The sequence below is a fragment of the Schistocerca piceifrons genome, chromosome 1, assembly GCF_021461385.2.
Source record: "Schistocerca piceifrons isolate TAMUIC-IGC-003096 chromosome 1, iqSchPice1.1, whole genome shotgun sequence".
NCBI classification, from domain to species: Eukaryota; Metazoa; Arthropoda; class Insecta; order Orthoptera; family Acrididae; genus Schistocerca; species Schistocerca piceifrons.
This window is the reverse complement of record NC_060138.1, coordinates 401,249,913-401,269,721: the sequence shown is the minus strand read 5'-3', so window position 1 is coordinate 401,269,721 and position 19,809 is coordinate 401,249,913. Positions and strand designations below refer to the sequence as shown.

Genomic DNA, 19,809 nt, shown 5'->3' with positions numbered 1-19,809 from the left:
ATCATTGCCATTAGATCAAAAACGTGTGAATAGATCCTAGCAAACCAAAACCTGTTTACTGTGTTCTACGACATGAGAGCAGCCTGCTTCTTTTTGACTGATAAAATTATTGTTAAAATTGCAGTCGAAATATCAGAGTGTTGGGTAAATGGGCAATCTAGTAGAATTTTGGGTCGATAACATTTTTAAGATGTGGTTACACATCATTCCATTTATCACCCTTTGGTTGGCTGTAGAATTGTTAGATCTGACTGACTTTCCAAGCAGTTGATGAGAATTTCAAAATACAGCAACATTGGCAAACAAAATTAATAAAATAGGAAAGTTAAGTAATCAAAGACTGCAAGTATTTATAATTGAAATTGAATAATGTTTACTTTATTCAGTAAAAGTGAATTCATTAGTGAATGGTGGCCTCGCAATAAAAGGAATAAATTAAAAACTGTGTGAACAAGAACATTTCATGGACAACATTCATTTGAGTGCAGTGAAGCTAGCAGAACAGCAGAGCCGAACAAAGCGAACTCCCATACCAGGCAAAAATCACACAAATGCTTTCATTTTCAAAGTTGAAAAGTGCCTTAATTTTATAAAAATTGGACATTAAAGCTTTTAATTGTGTAATCATTGCAAAACAATAACAAAACAGTGCATAGTTTCTCATTAGCACTACTAGTTCTATTAAACAGGTTGCTTCACATTCAGCATGGCTGATTTGCTGCACAAAACCTCTCCCTCCAGTGCTGCCTGTCCCAAACTCACTGCTGACAGACTGTGACCAGGACTGTAGAACAGAAGACCCAGTGCCATGGGCTCATCTCCCTTATATAGTGTTGCTGATATAAACATGCATATTTTGTCACCTTTTGTGAGTTCTTAACACCGCAGATGCTATGCAGTTAATTTGTTAATACAAACAAAGCACTCAAGAAATGTATTACGCACTAAAAAAAATGCATATACCAAGCTCACAAAGACACAAGCAAAGACGAGCAAATGAAGAAAAGTCGAAGCAAGTTAAATCAGAGTACCATACAGCTAATCGACCACAGGTTGATAATGTTAAAAATTAGAGATATTTCAGACAGGAATAAAGAAGAACACTCAAATCTAGACAAAATAATGGAAAGGGAAATACGGAAAGATATCCGTGAACACTGATCAGCAACGACGAGACAAATACTAGAAACAAACATATTAGAAAAGTGAGGATAAGCACCCAGGGTGGGAAACAATGGATACTAGGAACGAAGAATCAGGCGGAAGAACATCTAAACACAAGAGAGGATATAATCAAATCAGCAACTGAATTCTACAAAGCAATATACATAAGTTCTCTACCAAACAAAGCCACAGACTGCGACCCTGTCAATCCAGACCCAAACACCACTGAAATCATACCTGATATAATACACAGTGAGGTTAGAACAACCATCACTGAATTGAAAAATGGAAAGTCAACTGGAGATGACAACATATACAATGAGCTCTTAAAAGAAGCCCAATATCTCCTAACACCAATAATTGCAGAAATGTTCAACAAAATCATACAAACCAAAGACATTCCTGACCAGTGGAAAACAAGTACGATTGTACTGTTGCACAAAAAAGATACGAAAGATGACATGAACAATTATAGACCCATAAGCCTGATGTCTAACCCATATAAACTGTTAATGAAAATCTAATAAGGCGATTAACAAACACACTAGACGAGAACCAACACTTAGAACAAGCAGGATTCCGCAAAGGATTTAGCACAGTGGATCATATTCAAACGATTAATCAGAAAGTAGAAAAATTGGGAGATTGCCACCTCAAAATATACCTTGCTTTTGTTGATTACAGCAAAGCATTTGATACCATCAAACACCCAAACATACTTCAAGCATTAAGAAATCAAGGAGTAGGAGCAAAATACATGCAATTACTAAGAAACATTCAAAACAGGCCAACCTTTTCACATGAAAGAGGAGTTAGACAAGAGGATCCCATCTCCCCAAAACTATTTACCTGCCTACTGGAGGATATATTCAAGAGACTAAAATGGAATAAGAAAGATGGAATATGTCTCAATGGCAAGAGACTAATAAATTTGAGGTTCGCTGACGACCTATTCCTATTCCCCAAAACTGCAAGGGAACTGCAATCAATGCACCAGGAGCTTTACACACAAAGCAAGATGGCAGGAGTCACAATGAACAAATCTAAAATGCAAGTAATGACAAATGGATTAGAAGCCCCAATATATCTTGAAGGAATGGAACTAATGTGTGCATCACAATACATATACCTGGGCCAAATAATTTCCTTTAACAGCAAAATGGAAAAAGAAATAAAACAAAGAGTTTCCCTAGCTTGGAAAGCCTTTTGGGCCTTAAAGTTTATATGGCTAGACAGAACCCTGAATAGGAGCCTCAAAATGGAGGCACTTGAAAGCTGCATTTTTTCAGTGTTATTATATGGATGTCAGACTTGGGTTCTCAAAGCCAAAGAGAGAAACACTCCACAGGTATGCCAAAGGAAAATGCAGAGGAAGATCCTTAGCATCTCTGTGAAAGACAGAATATCCAACATCTTGATACACAAGATGTCACTAACAATAGACAAAGCACAACAGGCTATGAAGACCAAATGGAAATTGGTTGGCCACGTGGCGAGGCTGCAAGACGACACATGGACTGGAGGAGCTAGCACATGGGACCCCTACATCGGCAAGAGACTCCCAGGAAGACCCAAGATGCAAATGGGTGGACTTACTCAGAAAACAAGCAGGAAGACAGTAGACCAGCGTAGCCAGAAACAGAAAGGAGTGAAAAGTACTAGAACTACAACTAAGTGATAGAGTGTAATTCAATATGTAGTATGCATTAAGTGCTGTACCCTCTTACGCGGACTAGCTCACCATGTGAGTCTTTAAAAGCAGCTACCACTATTTGTAAGAGGTCTTTGCCCTCTATAGGACAACATGGACTATTTTCATTCATTCATTCATTCATTCATTTCTTTGGTTTAAATGACATGTTTTAATATCGCTGTAACTTGTATAGTTTTTGATATATGAAGAAGTTTTTAAGTGATGATGGACTAGTCTCAATGGCACACTCAGTTTGGTAGCTTTGCAATAAATGTGGCTTTACTTGATTGTGTGATATTAAATATCCAAGACTTTTAAGTTGACGTTCTCACCCCTTCCGTTGCACCCCTTCCGTTGCACCCCTTCCGTTGCACCCCTTCCGTTGCACCCCTTCCGTTGCACCCCTTCCGTTCGTTCCCTGCATCTATATGTGACGGATTTGGCTAACAGAGAAATCCATCGCATGTTCCGTACCTCTCGCACCTTGCTCTTTACCTGGAAGCCAGTAGCTGCGATTTTAAAAATTAGCACTCCTGTGTATGTCCTCAGCATCCTTCACCTTACAAACAGGTATTTTTCAAGCCCTGTTGCTTTCTGTTTACCACCTCATAAGCATCCTGATAGTCAAATCCCGGACCTCTAAGGATAATGACACTCTTTCTTTCTTAGTTTCTTGTGTATTCAGAAAATATATTTAAGCCCCCACAGTGTTGCTGTCCATCCATCCCTCATCTATATAGTCTACAGCCCTTCAGAAAAAGGCTCAATAAGAATTTTAAACAACTTGGTATGGTGACTACTTATTTATCTGGATTAATCTAGCATAAAAATGAATGCTGTGATGTGTGTTAACTGAAAAACTTTTGGTCATTTAAGAGGACAGACTTCTTTGATAATGCAATGACTGTCTGTATGCACCAAGGAACAGCTGAAAGCTGGTGCAAAAAATTGACTCAGTTCACATGCAGAAAATCACGTGCAGGGCTAAAGGCCAGGAAAGCTAAGAAGCGATAAGTACATGAATTTCTTAACTGTTCTGATTAATCTCTATCGTGAATAATTTGTATGAGATAACTAGCAGAAGAGAAGTATAACCCCTAATGGGTGTATTAATAAACCACCTTCATTTCAGCACCAGAGAGTGTGCCCTATAAAGTGGCTGACTGTCATTAGAATTTTAAGCCGATCAGAGTCCCTGTGTAGTTTGTGTCAGGCAATTAGTTGTTTCGTTTTTCCTCAAGTAAGGAACATAAAACCTTCCATTCACAGTATGGGAACTCTAATCTGTCTCTGTTCAGTGCTTAGCCTAGACTAGATATCATTGAGTATGTCATGTCTCTACATATGAACTCTAAATTAAAAGAAATTCCCTTCCAGCGTTCAATTGAAATAGGATTGATGATCAGTCCTCCATTTCATAGAGGGAAGCAATTTTTAGCACTTCTGAAAGCAAGTAAGGGTGGTATACTCAAATAATACCATTACTCTCATTTATAGTGTGAGAAAGAACCTAGAATGACTATTAGAAAAGGCTTTTTACATTGCTAGCAATGCAAGTCTAGGAGGTGCTGTTCACTGCTTGATAACCTGACTTAACCATGGTGGAAGTAGCAATACAAGAAGTGTTCTTGCATAAGAATATCGTTGTCAGTGTATTTTTAGGAATTCTGATGCTGGAGGGTCAACATTATACAGCCATTTCATGACAGTGCTTAACTTTTCTGAAACAATCCTCTTCAATAAAATAGTATCTTTGTAACTTATTTGGTAAAATTCTATTACATGAAATCTTACAAAAGTGTAAAACACATAAATTAGAGTATAGAGTATCCCTCTCCCCAACATTGGGGACTGTAGAGGGTCTTAAAATAAGCTTGTTATTTATGGAAAATTTTGCAGCTCTCATTTCTTTATCCAAATCTTAATACACCAATCTGCCACTTTCAGATGATGGTTTCAACTTTGGCTCCTGCAAATTTCCTTGTTACATGTGTTATCACCTTAAGTGTTGTGAAAGCAGCTATGGTAGCAAAGAGAGTTCCATTCAAAAGATGATTTAATTTTGAGAGCATGGTGGACTATTTTTGTAGAAGACCTGTGTAGGGAAATGAAAGATACGGAACCTGTCCCATGTAAATATGATCAGTCTGTCGACTAGTGAAAACTATATCATGGAAACATATCCCTAGGGGCAGTAGAACTACATTTGGGATGATTGTAATTAAACTTGCACAACTTGAGGGGGGGCACAAAAAGCAAGTGATTGTAGGACAATGAAACTTTCTTGAATCATTTGTAAGTGCATGGGGAACAGAATAGACCATTGAGAGATAAACATTTTAATTTCCATATGAGAGGTTAGCATTTGTTAATTACATACCATTTTTAGATTCCAGGTTAAAAAAATTACTCATTGTGGAAACCACTTGCATCCATAACAGCATGGAACTGCACTAGTGATTGTAGGACAGTTGTTCGTAGCTTTTTTTGAATGGTGGCCTATGGAATGTTCAGATGTCATGACACAGCTCATGCACTTCTTGAAGATCATTTGTCATGTCCAGCTTTCTCAGCCAGGGAAAAATAACTTCAATAATTTATGATGCAGTCGACTATTAGCTTCTCCCAAGAACGATTCCCAAATTGCCAGTTAATTCATCCTACCCTCAGTGTTGGGCGACAATGCCTCCACAGCAGCTTTAGTTTTACATTTTATCTGTGAGAGTGGGTTTTATACTTCAATGTGAGGGGAGAGCCAATGGAGAATCAAGAAGGATGGTCTTCCTCAAGGCACCGTGCTGTCGTCGCTGCTGTAAAATTTCTGCTCCGGTGCCAACCTGTCAGAACAGACATAAGAGCTTTCATTTATGCTAATGACACAGCAGTTGCAGCCCAACGAAGAACTCTTGAGGAGGTAGAAATGAAACTGACTACAGTCATTGAAGATCTGGGAGAATACTATCACAATAAAAGCACCTAAAGTCTAACCCATTCAAAACGAACGTGTGTGTGTGTGTGTGTGAGAGAGAGAGAGAGAGAGAGAGAGAGAGAGAGAGCGGGGGGGGGGGTGACTTGAGAAATAGACAAACTAGGGAGAAACTGTTAATAGCTTGGTGGGGAAAGCAAGTACAATGCTGGGACACTCCTACATACCTCCAAGTAAAGCTTGACCACACACTTACTTTCAAAGATCATTGCGAGAATGTGAAGCTCAGTGTGCAGCTGAAATAATAATAATAATAATAATAATAATAATAATAATAATATGTGCAAGCTCACAGACAGCACGCTGGTGGCTCCATCAAACATTCTACATACATCTGCTATAGCTGTGAGATTGGTAGCAAATGAAAACCGGAAGTATATTTTTAAATTTGTATTTAACAAAAGTGCGACACAAGTCTTTCGTTTCTTGACACAGTCTCCCTTTCTTTCAACACACGTCCTCCAGCACATAGGATGTGCATGGATTCCACTTGCGGGGGGTTACTTTATTCACATGCAGTGCCATTTGCACGCCCTATGTTGCACCTCTTCATTGGAATAAAATTTCTTTCCTCCCATAGCCCCTTTGAGTTGTCCGGACATGTGATAATCATTCAGTGTGAGGGCTGGTGAATACAGCAGGTGTGTCAGAGTCTTTCCCACCCCCCATATGTTGAATCCATATCGTGAAACTTATGTGATGGTTTTGTGTGTGTTTTGTCAATCATGCTTTAGCCAATAAGAGGCTTCATCACACACACACACACACACACACACACACACACACACACACACATTGCCTATCTGTACACTACTGACCATGGACACAGCTATTGTCTTAGAAGAGAACATTTCTAAGTGTTGATAAATGATCTTGATAAATCTGTGTGTGTGTGTGTGTGTGTGTGTGTGTGTGTGTGATTGAAAGATAATTTGTCATATTAGATTTGGAAGGAATATCTTTAAAACATAGCTATATAAAAAATTCTTCTCATATAAAAGTTGATTTGTAATTAACGTTCCTGAAAACTGTATAATCAAATTTTGTAATAATTTGAAATTTTGTGAAATACCCCCTCACCCTGAAGTAAGTTTGAAAAATGAAAACTTTTGTTAAAACACAAATTAAAGAAGCTAGAAAGCTACATACATCCACTTGTAATAAAGCTGGTTTCAAAAATACAATTTTTGGAAAGTAAGCTGTACACAAAGTCCTGTCAGAGCATTTTCAAATACCTAATTAAAATATCAAGCAATGGAAAATCCAGGGTGGAATGTAACAATTTTGATGTTGAAACAACTTTGAGAGATTTTTAGATCTAGTTCTGTTGAGTTGTGATGGTGTCAATCTCCAGTTGAGAAACAGTTTAATCACAAGCTGCAGTGACTAGCACATGGTCAATTCTTATCGCCAAGGTTTACAAATGTACTGAAATATGCCTCATACAAATTAGAGTATTTATAGGGTCACCCGTCACAATTTGAAATACTGCTGAATTTTGTTTTATATTGTGTTCCTCTGTCGTGTATATTATGAGATAAAATTTTGTTTATTTTATGTGCAGGACATAAGAAAATGTCATGTTTTAAGCACTTATTTACAGATTATCATTACTATAATCATTTTGTATCATGATAATGAGTTAGTTATTATTTTCAGTTAACAAAATACACATATTTGAAATGGTAAACTGAAAAAGTAAATTAATTAATTAAAATTAATGTAACATGTCAATTTAAAACATAAAACAAATCAATCGTGAGACTAATAATGAATGTTTGGATATTTTAATCAGTAATATAGTGATAGGGAAAGTTTCTGCTGGCCATATAGTGGAGATGCTGAGTTGCAGATAGGCACAACAAAAAGACTATCACAAATGTAGCTTTTGGTCAGTAAGGCCATCATCAAAATTAGATGACACACACACACACACACACACACACACACACACACACACACACACACACCTGCAGTTTCAGGCAACGGAGGCCACACTGCGAGCAGCAGCACCAGTGCATGATGGGAGTAGTGACTGGGTGGGGGTAAGGAGGCAGCTATGATGGGGAGAGGGAGGGGGAGGGATAGTATGGTAGGGCTAGCGGACAGTGACGTTCTGTTGGGGAGCACGCAGGGATGAGTGGAAAGAGGGCAGGGCAGCTATGTGCAGTCAGGAGGTTAGACGGGGAGGGGGAGGGGAGGGGAGGGGAGGGGAGGGGAGGGGATAGTGGAAGAGGAGAGAAGTAAAAAGACTGGATACGATGGAGGAATGAGGGCTGTGTTTTACTGGAATGGGAACAGAGAAAGGGCCGTATGAGAGAGGACAATGACTAACAAAGGTTGAGGTCAGGAGGGTTATGGAAACAGGATTTATTGGAGTGATAGCTCCCACGTGTGCATTTCAGAAAAGCTGGTGTTGGTAGGGAAGGATCCAGACGGCACAGACAGTGAAGCAATCATTGAAATAAAGGACATCGTGTTGGGCAGTGTGCTCTGCAACTGGGTGGTCCACTTGTTTCTTGGCCAGTTTGTCGGGGGCCATTCACGTGGACATACCGCTTTTAGTTGCCGTGCCCACACAGAATGCAGCACAGTGGTTGCACATTAGCTTTTAGAACACATGAATGGTTTTAGAGGTAGCCCTGCCTCTGATGAGATAGGTGATGTTTGTGGCTGGAGTAGGTGGTGGCGGGAGGTTGTATAGGATGGATCTTAAATCTAGGTATATTACAGAGGTAGGAGCCATGAGGTGTAAAAGGGCTGGGAAGAGGGGTTGCGTAGGGATGGCTGAGTATATTGTGTAGGTTTGGTGGATGGTGGAATACCACTGTGGGAGGGGTGGGAAGGATAGTGGGCAAGACATTTCTCATTTCAGGGCATGATGAAAGGTAGTCAAAACCCTGGCGGAGAATGTAATTCAGTTGCTCCAGTCCTGGGTAGTACTGAGTTACAAGGGGAATGCTGCTCTGTGGCTGGACGGTGGGACTTTCTGATGTGGTGGTGGGAGATTGGAAAGACGAGGCAGGGGAAATTTGTTTTTATGCAAGGTTGGGAGGATAATTACGGTTTGTGGAGGCTTCAGTGAGACTCTTGGTATATTTCGAGAGGGGGCGCTCGTCAACGCAGATGCAATGACAATGTGTGGCTAGGCTGTATGGCATGGAATGGCTGGCAGCTGTCAAAGTAGGTATTGCTGGTGGTTTGTAGGTTTGATATGGACGGAGATACCTATGTAGCGATCTTTGAGGTGGAGGTCAACATCTAGGAAGGTGGCTTGTTTGGTTGAGTAGGACCAGATCAAGGAAATCGGGGAGAAGTTGTTGAGGTTCTACAGAAATGTGAATGGGATGTCCTCACCCTCAATCCAGATCACAAATATGTCACCAACAAACCTGAACCAGATGAGGGGTTTAAGATTCTGGGTGTTTAGGAAGGATTCCTGTAGCATGGTGCAGGTGCCCGTAGCCGTACGCCGAATTTGTTTGTAGGTAATACCTTCAATCCACAATTACTACTCCTTTGAAGGCATTACTTACAAACAAATACAGCTTTCTTTTTTTTTTTTTTGTTTTTCTTTTGGGGGGTGGGGGGGGGTGTCAGGTAAGGGTACATAAATTCTCAGATCAATCGACGGTGGAGCTCCAAAAATCCTGATGAATTACATCAACAACCTCTGCATCCTGTGAAAACAGGAGTGTGGTGTGCAATTAGTGCAAGACGAATTATTGGACCAATATTTTTACACGAAGCAATCCGTTCTGACAGGTATGTGAACAATATATGGCAAGCTTTTTTCTCCCCTACCCACACCATCCCAAGAACCAACACCTAACAAAAAGATGTATGGTTATTTAATGCAGGAGAATGGAAGACCATGCATTTCCAGTGCTTCTATGACAGCAATACAAAGTGTGTTTGATGATAGGATAGTTGACTGGCCTCCTCGTTCTCCAAATCTAAATCCATGTGGTTTTTATCTTTGGGGAATGTTAAAAGACAAGGTGTATGCAACAAGTCTCCACACGCTCAAAGAGTTGGAAGATGGGGTTCGACTAGTCATTTCCCAGCTTTCAACAGCCAGAATTCTTAGTGAGTTTGCTAATGTGTTTAGGAGAAGTCAGGCTGTTCTTACCACAGATATACATCATTTTCAGCACCTCTTGTAAATAAATATAAGCTTAGGTTAATCAAATGACAACATTGTTTATTCTTAACTCGGGGGAAGTGTGTGCGCAGCCAACTACCAGCAAATTAGTGTCTCAGTCAGGCGGGGGGGGGGGGGGGGGGGGGGGGGGGTGATGGTGATGGTGGTGGTGGTGGTGGTGGTGGTTGCGGCTGTGGCAGCAGCTGGTGGCCATGCCACACGACCTGCGGACACCTCCTGGGCATCTTTCATGAGGCATCCTCTATTTTACAAAGAAGAAATGATTCTTGTATTTTCTCTTGGTTTATCTTTTAGGTGGAATAGGCTACATCATCTCCAGTAGAAAATTTGTTGCTTTGGATTGTTATGAGGGATCATTGCGAAGATTTGTCAATACAGTCCCGTTTTCAGTACAAAAAAACAACAAATGAAGTAATCCGGCAGACCTCAAGACATGGTATTAATTTCTTAGTGTTATCAGTTCTGTCATGATTCCCATATTCCACAAGCACAGTAACTGATCCTTAATTTTTCTGCCTTGGAAAAAAACTGTTTTTGTAAAACATAACTATGAATCTGTTGATATAATTTTCACTGTCACAAAAAGAGATTACATTAAGATTACACTTTTCCTGCTATTACTATTAAAGACTTCTGTAAAACTGTAACTTTGTAATTTCTTTTGCAGGAACCACATGAAAATGGTCCCTTGTTTGTTGAAATGCATTTCTACATGAAAGTGGCTAAGCCCAAAGACAGTAAGTTGAATTATTCAGCACAAGTAAACAGTGTTTCATTTTGTTGTGGGATCTCTCAACAATTTGTGCCTGTTAACTGCTATTGGTATTTTCCTTTTTAACACAGTTTATCAGCTGTTTTTTTTAAATACTTGATTAATTTTGTGATCAATCAATCTGTTTGTGTAAGTAAATAGTTGCACTATTATGATCAATGGATCAGTTTTCCTTGTTTATTTTTATTTGAAATTTCATACAGTTGAATCATTCCCGAGAAAATAGCTGCTGCATAAATTTTTAACTTACCTTATTAACACGAATGAAAGTAGTTTGACCATGCTCATTCCTGAGGAATGGATTGTAATGGTATGTTTAATTGAAGGAGACTTCAAAAAACAAGTTACAAATTATTATGGCGTGCCAAATAACTTTGATTGAATGCTACAGTATGCTTCTAAGTGACTCTGATACACAACACTATTTTTCAAGTCACCAAGTCTCTGTAAACAACGATTAGAATGTTCTACCAATCATTCAGTTCCTCAACAATAGAAATCTGCTGCTTGGTTACGGATACATTCAGGAAGTGCTGTATGAAGGTCCTCATCATTGGAAGATCTGTGATTGCTGGGAATTAGTTCCTCGATTTCCTGGACATTGTCAGTGGTCAGTGTTGATGGCCTTTCTCACCTGATCGCCATCATTTACATCTGTGCAGTCTTGGTCATTTCACTGCAGCTGGACACGACATAGCATTTGATCCATATACTGCTAGAATTTCATAGGGAATCTGTTTGCAACTTGGATGTTTCACCCACAATAACCACACTGTCCTGTTTACTTCAGTTTCAGAGTACATGTCCAGTTGTCACACCATTTTACTCACATATTGTGATGCACCTGTTAACTATACTTACAAAACTATGTCTGCAGGAAACCCAGAACATATGCCCCTCCTCTGACAATGTATCACTCAGATTATGTTATGGTATTAACGTGAAACAATGTGTGTAATTTACTTTTTAAAGGCCTCGTGTACTTAAAAGCAGTTAACTAATATTAAAATCAAAATAATTATCTATCTAAACCCCATATTTTATCTACACTCCTGGAAATTGAAATAAGAACACCGTGAATTCATTGTCCCAGGAAGGGGAAACTTTATTGACACATTCCTGGGGTCAGATACATCACATGATCACACTGACAGAACCACAGGCACATAGACACAGGCAACAGAGCATGCACAATGTCGGCAGTAGTACAGTGTATATCCACCTTTCGCACCAATGCAGGCTGCTATTCTCCCATGGAGACGATCGTAGAGATGCTGGATGTAGTCCTGTGGAACGGCTTGCCATGCCATTTCCACCTGGCGCCTCAGTTGGACCAGCGTTCGTGCTGGACGTGCAGACCGTGTGAGACGACGCTTCATCCAGTCCCAAACATGCTCAATGGGGGACAGATCCGGAGATCTTGCTGGCCAGGGTAGTTGACTTACACCTTCTAGAGCACGTTGGGTGGCACGGGATACATGCGGACGTGCATTGTCCTGTTGGAACAGCAAGTTCCCTTGCCGGTCTAGAAATGGTAGAACGATGGGTTCGATGACGGTTTGGATGTACCGTGCACTATTCAGTGTCCCCTCGACGATCACCAGTGGTATACGGCCAGTGTAGGAGATCGCTCCCCACACCATGATGCCGGGTGTTGGCCCTGTGTGCCTCGGTCGTATGCAGTCCTGATTGTGGCGCTCACCTGCACGGCGCCAAACACGCATACGACCATCATTGGCACCAAGGCAGAAGCGACTCTCATCGCTGAAGACGATACGTCTCCATTCGTCCCTCCATTCACGCCTGTCGCGACACCACTGGAGGCGGGCTGCACGATGTTGGGGCGTGAGCGGAAGACGGCCTAACGGTGTGCGGGACTGTAGCCCAGCTTCATGAAGACGGTTGCGAATGGTCCTCGCCGATACCCCAGGAGCAACAGTGTCCCTAATTTGCTGGGAAGTGGCGGTGCGGTCCCCTACGGCACTGCGTAGGATCCTACGGTCTTGGCGTGCATCTGTGCGTCGCTGCGGTCCGGTCCCAGGTCGACGGGCACGTGCACCTTCCGCCGACCACTGGCGACAACATCGATGTACTGTGGAGACCTCACGCCCCACGTGTTGAGCAATTCGGCGGTATGTCCACCCGGCCTCCCGCACGCCCACTGTACGCCCTCGCTCAAAGTCCGTCAACTGCATATACGGTTCACGTCCACGCTGTCACGGCATGCTACCAGTGTTAAAGACTGCGATGGAGCTCCGTATGCCACGGCAAACTGGCTGACACTGACGGCGGCGGTGCACAAATGCTGCGCAGCTAGCGCCATTCGACGGCCAACACCGCGGTTCCTGGTGTGTCCGCAGTGCCGTGCGTGTGATCATTGCTTGTACAGCCCTCTCGCAGTGTCCGGAGCAAGTATGGTGGGTCTGACACACCGGTGTCAATGTGTTCTTTTTTCCATTTCCAGGAGTGTATTTATTTTGTTTGAACTTGTGCAAGTGTGCCACAGGTGCTTTCCATATCCTTGGACGCATCCTGCTACTCTAAACCTCTCTGCATCAGGGGGTAACCCCCTCATAAAATATATTCCACATCATAAGTGATGTTATCAGTATTCTGGAAGGTGCTGTTACATCTAACAAGATTGTGATTATGTAGGAGACTTTAATGCTAGTGTTTGGAATGATGAAAGAGGATATGAAGCATTCATAGTAAGCCATGGAGAAGATCACAGAAATGAGGAAGGTGAGTTATTACTAGATACATGTCTGAGAAATAAATGAATGATTCATAATGGATGGTATAAGAAAAGAGATTTTGGCCTGAAAAATCAACTAAATATGATAGATTTACACTTGGAAATCATATAAACTTAATTTGTGTACAATATTAACCATAAACTATCATTATACTGCTTAATACTATGCATACTTATGCTATTTAAAATTAATAAACTAAATCAGAAAGAAAGAATTTTGGGGGGAAAAAAAGCTGCTGCCTTTTCCAGTGTAGCATAGATCCGATGTTTATCCACAGTTAGTAGCTTCAGGGTTGCTACAAGTTCTGGATATCAGGAAATTTCAAACATGTGAGGGAAGTGTGAAAAGAACACTGGAAAAATTTCATTTTTGTCTCAGTAGATGAAATGGTTTGTTTACTGAGATAGGCAGCCGGTGCTGCCACCATTTCTTGCCTGTAGTGTAGCAAGTGCCAGTGAGGGGCAGGGAGGTGTGAAGAGTGGTTTGTGTGGATCTGATTCTCATAGACCATAGACACAGACGTCGGACATGTGTGCATGAGTGACTGTTTAAATGCGTGTGCGCTCTCGTTTTCTGACAGGCTGTGGCTGAAAATTTAGTTGTGAGAGTGCGATTGTCTTTTCTGTGTGCCTGTCTGTCGCTCAGCGATCATCTTTATGGAGAGCTGCTACCTATCCTCATTGTTATTGATTCTCAGAGTATTCGCACAAGTTATCTGTTGCATGGATTGATCACCCCTGTCTCATTTCATCAACATGATGTCTATGAGTTGTGAATAGCTGGCCACACAAGTGGATTTCAATGACAGGCCTAAACCACAGCCCATTTCTGTGGGTGTGTCTAGCAGATCAGGCCCGCCAATCTAAAGCCCATCATTTCCCACTAATTTACAGGGCCTGCACATCGGATCTAGTCTCACTGATCTGCTCGCAGCCATGTCTGTTTGTGTGTGACATAGTGCGGCGGATTTTTGTGGTTTATCCATGAACCCAGGACTGTGGTGCTCCTTGGCAGGCCACAGGCCATGGGCAATAAATTTCAGGAATTAAGACCTTCTGACAGCTAGTACATTGCACAGTGTGAGGTTTAATAGACATTTTATTTATTCGACTACATTTCGGCATTTAAAGTAGTTTATATGTTAAAAAGTATGGGCGAAAAGAAGAAGAAAATTTCAGCAGTCGCTGGTGATTTGTACGCTATGTACTTACATATTTCTCGAGAGAAAAATCACACAATACGTACAAAATATTAGACATAACACAGTAGGTAATAACTAACAATAGCAAACGTAGTAGAACCAACAATTTATTGGTGGTCACCTATAGAGTTGGTTTACACAACTTATTCCTGCCTTACACACTTCTTTCAAGAGGCCTGCTTTTTTCTGAGGTTATTTCTGAAATCAGTGAAGGTATTTTAAATCTGTCTTAAGACTCCAAGGAAATGTGTGTTTTTATCAATAAATGTATTTTCTTTATATCTAAAAAGAAAGATGATGAAACTTACCAAACAAAAGCGCTGGCAGGTCGATAGACACACAAACAAACACAAACATACACACAAAATTCTAGCTTTCGCAACCAATGGTTGCCTCGTCAGGAAAGAGGGAAGGAGAAGGAAAGACAAAAGGATATGGGTTTTAAGGGAGAGGGTAAGGAGTCATTCCAATCCCGGGAGCGGAAAGACTTACCTTAGGGGGAAAAAAGGACAGGTATACACTCGCACACACACACACATATCCATCCACACATACACAGACCAATTTGTATGTGTATGTGTGGATGGATATGTGTGTGTGTGCGAGTGTATACCTGTCCTTTTTTCCCCCTAAGGTAAGTCTTTCCGCTCCCGGGATTGGAATGACTCCTTACCCTCTCCCTTAAAACCCATATCCTTTTGTCTTTCCTTCTCCTTCCCTCTTTCCTGACGAGGCAACCATTGGTTGCGAAAGCTAGAATTTTGTGTGTATGTTTGTGTTTGTTTGTGTGTCTATCGACCTGCCAGCGCTTTTGTTTGGTAAGTTTCATCATCTTTCTTTTTAGATATATTTTTCCCACGTGGAATGTTTCCCTCTATTATATTCATATCATTAATGTATTTTCTTTTATTGAAATAAAATAACATCAGTGTTCTTAATGAAACACACATACCATTTGTCTTGCTTTTTCTACCTAAAAACAGGTTGTTACAAAAGATATTGGTCTTAGTAATTTTTGCTCACATCAGGAAACGCCACGTGCCCTTTTTTTTTTTTAATAGATATTTCCTTGTTTGGCTCTATTGTTTTGTGCACTGTAGCTGCAAAGATGGATTTAAAATACATTTAGTTATAATAAAGCAGGTATGGACAATATTGTCCATAGCTGCTTTATAATAACTAACACTGTGGTGCGCAGTTGGAATACAGTCTAGAATTTTTTTCAACCATCTCTTTGTACACCTTACGTTTTACAACCTCTTTTGTGTAATCTTCAGGTGTCAATTCTCAGAAATAAGGTATTTCATGGTACAATTGTATGTTTTTCAATATCATCATTGGTCCAGCCCTTTCATTATGTTTGTAGCAACTAAAACTTGCTGTTTCTTGAAAACCACCCACTCAGAAATGGCAAATTTCAAATAACAGCTAAATTTCTCTTCTTTCCTTGTTAAAATTTAGTTCCTTCGGCAAAATAAAGTGTAGTTTGCACAGTGTCACTTCGCTAACATCCTAATGCACTTGCAGTTGATAGAATCCTGGTCATAAGCTTATGAAAAATCACATTTTTGGTATAAAAACAAATGTGTAATTTCTTAACTTATCTTGGTGCAAAGCCACACTAGGTCTCATTTCAGCAGCTATCGAAGATTTTAAAAAATTGCATCATTCCGTTACATAAGTCTACAGTTACTCATATAATGCGGTAGATAAAAAAATTCCACATGCTTATGTAGAAAAATACTCAGATATTTCCATGCTATCATTTGCCGAAACCTCGTTTCAATAACTCTGACTGTTTGAGTCATGAGGGATGCTGTGAATTTTTCATTCTCGCATTCTGCAGGTACAGTCTCAATGTCTGGCCTCCACAAACACAGAGGCAGGAGTTGAAGGTATCAAAGAATCCGACAGAAACATCCATGACTCGTCAGGAAAATGGGTTTTTTTTGTGCGACATCTCACTTTCAAAGGTGCACCAGCCTTTGATTGTTGCAGGAGTGTTGGCAACAAACAACTTTGCATCCTCTGTCATGTGGCAACTCCTGCAGTGCTCTAGTAGTACATCATGGTGAAACCAAGAAAGGTGGAATTCAGTGATGAATGGCTGAGTGACTGGAGGTTTGAGGTCATCAAGGCCCACAAGACATCAGAATTCCAGACATATTGCACAGTATGAATCAAGTCTTTTGCTCTCAGCAACCTTGGGGGAGATGGCCAAAATCATACATGTGGAAGGAGCTAAGCACTCCGAGGCAGTCACATCAATCAAAAGACAGCGGACATTCACATTTTTGTCAGTGCTTGGTAAATGAAGTGCTACAACTGTTAAGTGATGCATAGACTCTTAAAGGCTGCACATCATCTCACTGACCTTAATGGGATTTTATCTTCAATGGCTGCATTATTTTTTTACCATGACTTTTTAGTTGTGCATAATAATGACACTTAAGTGAGTGACAGACTTTGCCATTTTCGACATACTCTTGCATAGCTTGATGTAACCTATCATTTTCTAATGTCAAGTTTTGCCATTCATTGTGGAAGCTTTCCACTGGTTTTTCAGTGAAGAGGGAAGATCGGCAAGGTACGCCTCGTCACCCTACTTTCCAGATGCTTCTGTTCTTTGTGCTCCTCTTTTGATGAGGTGGCTGATCTCATTAATTCCTTTTTCAATGAGCATGCGTTCTGAAAGCAAACATACCCATCTATTGAAAACCACTGTTCTTACTGTGCTAGCACATACCTTCCAACTCTCCTGATTTAAGCGGCAGACTCCTGATTTTCTGCTTTTTCTCCTGCCCCTAGATTATTCCATTATTTTTCCAGATTTTTAGCTAATGATCATCAAATATGTGACACTTGTTTTGAAAACCCATTTCAGTTTTTGGGCAATTGTGGAAGGTCCTTTGCTTATTAGTCTTTTTAATTGCTGTCCTCCTCAGAGTTCGTAGAAATCAGGAAGCCATGCGTGACATGCTATAGGCTGTACTTTTTCCTCTTTCCTGTACATTTTTTAGAATGTATACTCATATTGCTCAGTTTTGTACTCTGTTTGGATTTGCGTTTGATGGTTGTGACTGTACCAGTGCTACCAAGTTAGTGGTTTTCCCACTAAATCTGGTGGTTTTGAGTACCTGTGTAATGGCTAGTTGGAATTATGGCAGATCTTAAAACATATTAGGGTGGTTTTACGGTAAAATTACTTTTAAAAATCACTTGATCCATTCAACTTGCAGAAAATAGCACTATGTAATTTATTAATGTCTACTAGCTCTTGAATTTATCACCTAAACATTTATAATACACAGTATTCTGTTCTCGTTCCTGTATTGTTACATCTTCTAGTATGAATAAATCTGCAGCGGCATGCATTGAATATACCTACAGTGCTGGTGTTAATGTGTGTTTTTTACATCACTGGATATATTTTAGTGCTAAACATGGCTAAAGTAAAGGCACAGTATGCCCAGAAATGTCGTGCTGAATGGCTGTGTGATAGTAAGTTTTCAAACTGTTTAGAAAGAATTTTTGTCAGTGACACAATAGCATCTTGCAAATTTTGTCTTAGTACTTTGTTAGCACCTTATGTCGACATATAAGCCATAGTGGCACAAAAAAATCGCAAGACAGCTGCAGCACCTAAAACAAAAGTACCTTTCAAAACCACGAAAGAATCTTTCGAAGTGAATCAAGCTGTGGATTCCGTTGCATTTTTAGCCATTGTGCGATCACATCATGTGGTCATTTGGGTGAGTTGTACGTGAGTAAATTCAGACGATGATGTTGCCAGAAAATTTTAAATACATAGCACAAAGTTTAGAGCAGCTATAAAAAACAGTTAATAACATGTTTAAAAATACAGAATGGGAAATATCAGGGAATTTCATTTGGGGAAACTTGTGGCAACTCTATGAGTTTACTATTTACTTGATATTACTGGTATTTTTTAAAGATTTTTTTTGTGCCTACAGCTGTTAATACTGAGTCATATTTAGAGTACTTTGCTACTTGTTTTGCAGTTTTACAACAAACACTCCTTTATGTGTAACACACCGTTAGTGTTTCCCTGACACTCGCCCACGAAAAGTAAGATGTCCCTGTTCTCCTCTAATAGACTAATCAAGTCCCAATATGCAATTATGATAATATTAAATTGACCTTTTACTCTTTGTGAACCAACATGTACGTATATCAGATGAAATGCACTCTGGAGCAAGGGTTCTCAACCCATTGGTCGCAATCGACCGGTCTATTGCCACGGCGGTATGAGTCAGATCTTTCAGATGAATGCACAAATTTCTGAAGGAATATTGCAGCATTATTCTTAGCAGTGCAGGCACTGCAATATTGTATGTATCCGCCAACACCAGGTAGCGACTTTCAATTACAATGCTCTTCCCTGTATAGAAATTAGGTACTCTGTGTATGAGTACAGGTTGTGACACAGTAAATATAACATGTGGCAGTTCGGGCCTGGCCATGAGTCACGCATGGATAGCTAAAGTGGTTAAGGTGACAGCTCGCGTAAAGTGAAAAATCTGGGTGAGGGTCCTGGTCCAACACAAGTTTTCATTATTGTTTTTCCCTGATGGTTGTTTGTATTCGCAACTGCCAATACATTTCATGTATTTCATAATGGCTGTAGTCACAACCAGAGACGCACACTGCGCCACATTTACCCGCCCAAACCCATCTGTGGCCGACCGATCCGTCCTGTTGCCCGTACTGTGGGTGCCGCCAAGCCCAGGTGTCAACAGGGCTCAGCACAGCAAGGAAACAGACAGCAATGGGAACGCAGGAATGAGCTGGTCATACACGTGCAGAATTGCTTTTTGAATCATCTGCACTCCTTTGAGAATCATGAAGGTTTGATACGCTAGAAACAGGGTGTTCTTGATCCTCCACAACGAAAAAAACACGTAATGTAAAATGATGGATGTAACACAAAAAGGTATGCACTGTAACGTGGAAGTAATTGAATTCAGTGCAAATGGCTTAATAGCCCTAACAGTTTTATAATGTTTCACATTTCACCTGTAATGAATCAAAAGGGCAGGTAAAATCTTTAG

General features: G+C 40.5%; 1 protein-coding gene across 2 annotated transcripts in view; it reads left to right on the top strand.

Moving 5' to 3' along the window:
* The window catches only part of LOC124794141 (serine/threonine-protein kinase VRK1), a 286,964-nt gene that overhangs the window by 111,625 nt on the left and 155,530 nt on the right, over positions 1-19,809 (top strand). For both annotated transcript variants that reach the window (XM_047258076.1, XM_047258075.1), the window contains exon 4: positions 10,676-10,745. In XM_047258076.1, coding sequence (XP_047114032.1) covers positions 10,676-10,745 — 70 coding nt within the window. The remainder of the gene's footprint in view (positions 1-10,675; positions 10,746-19,809) is intronic.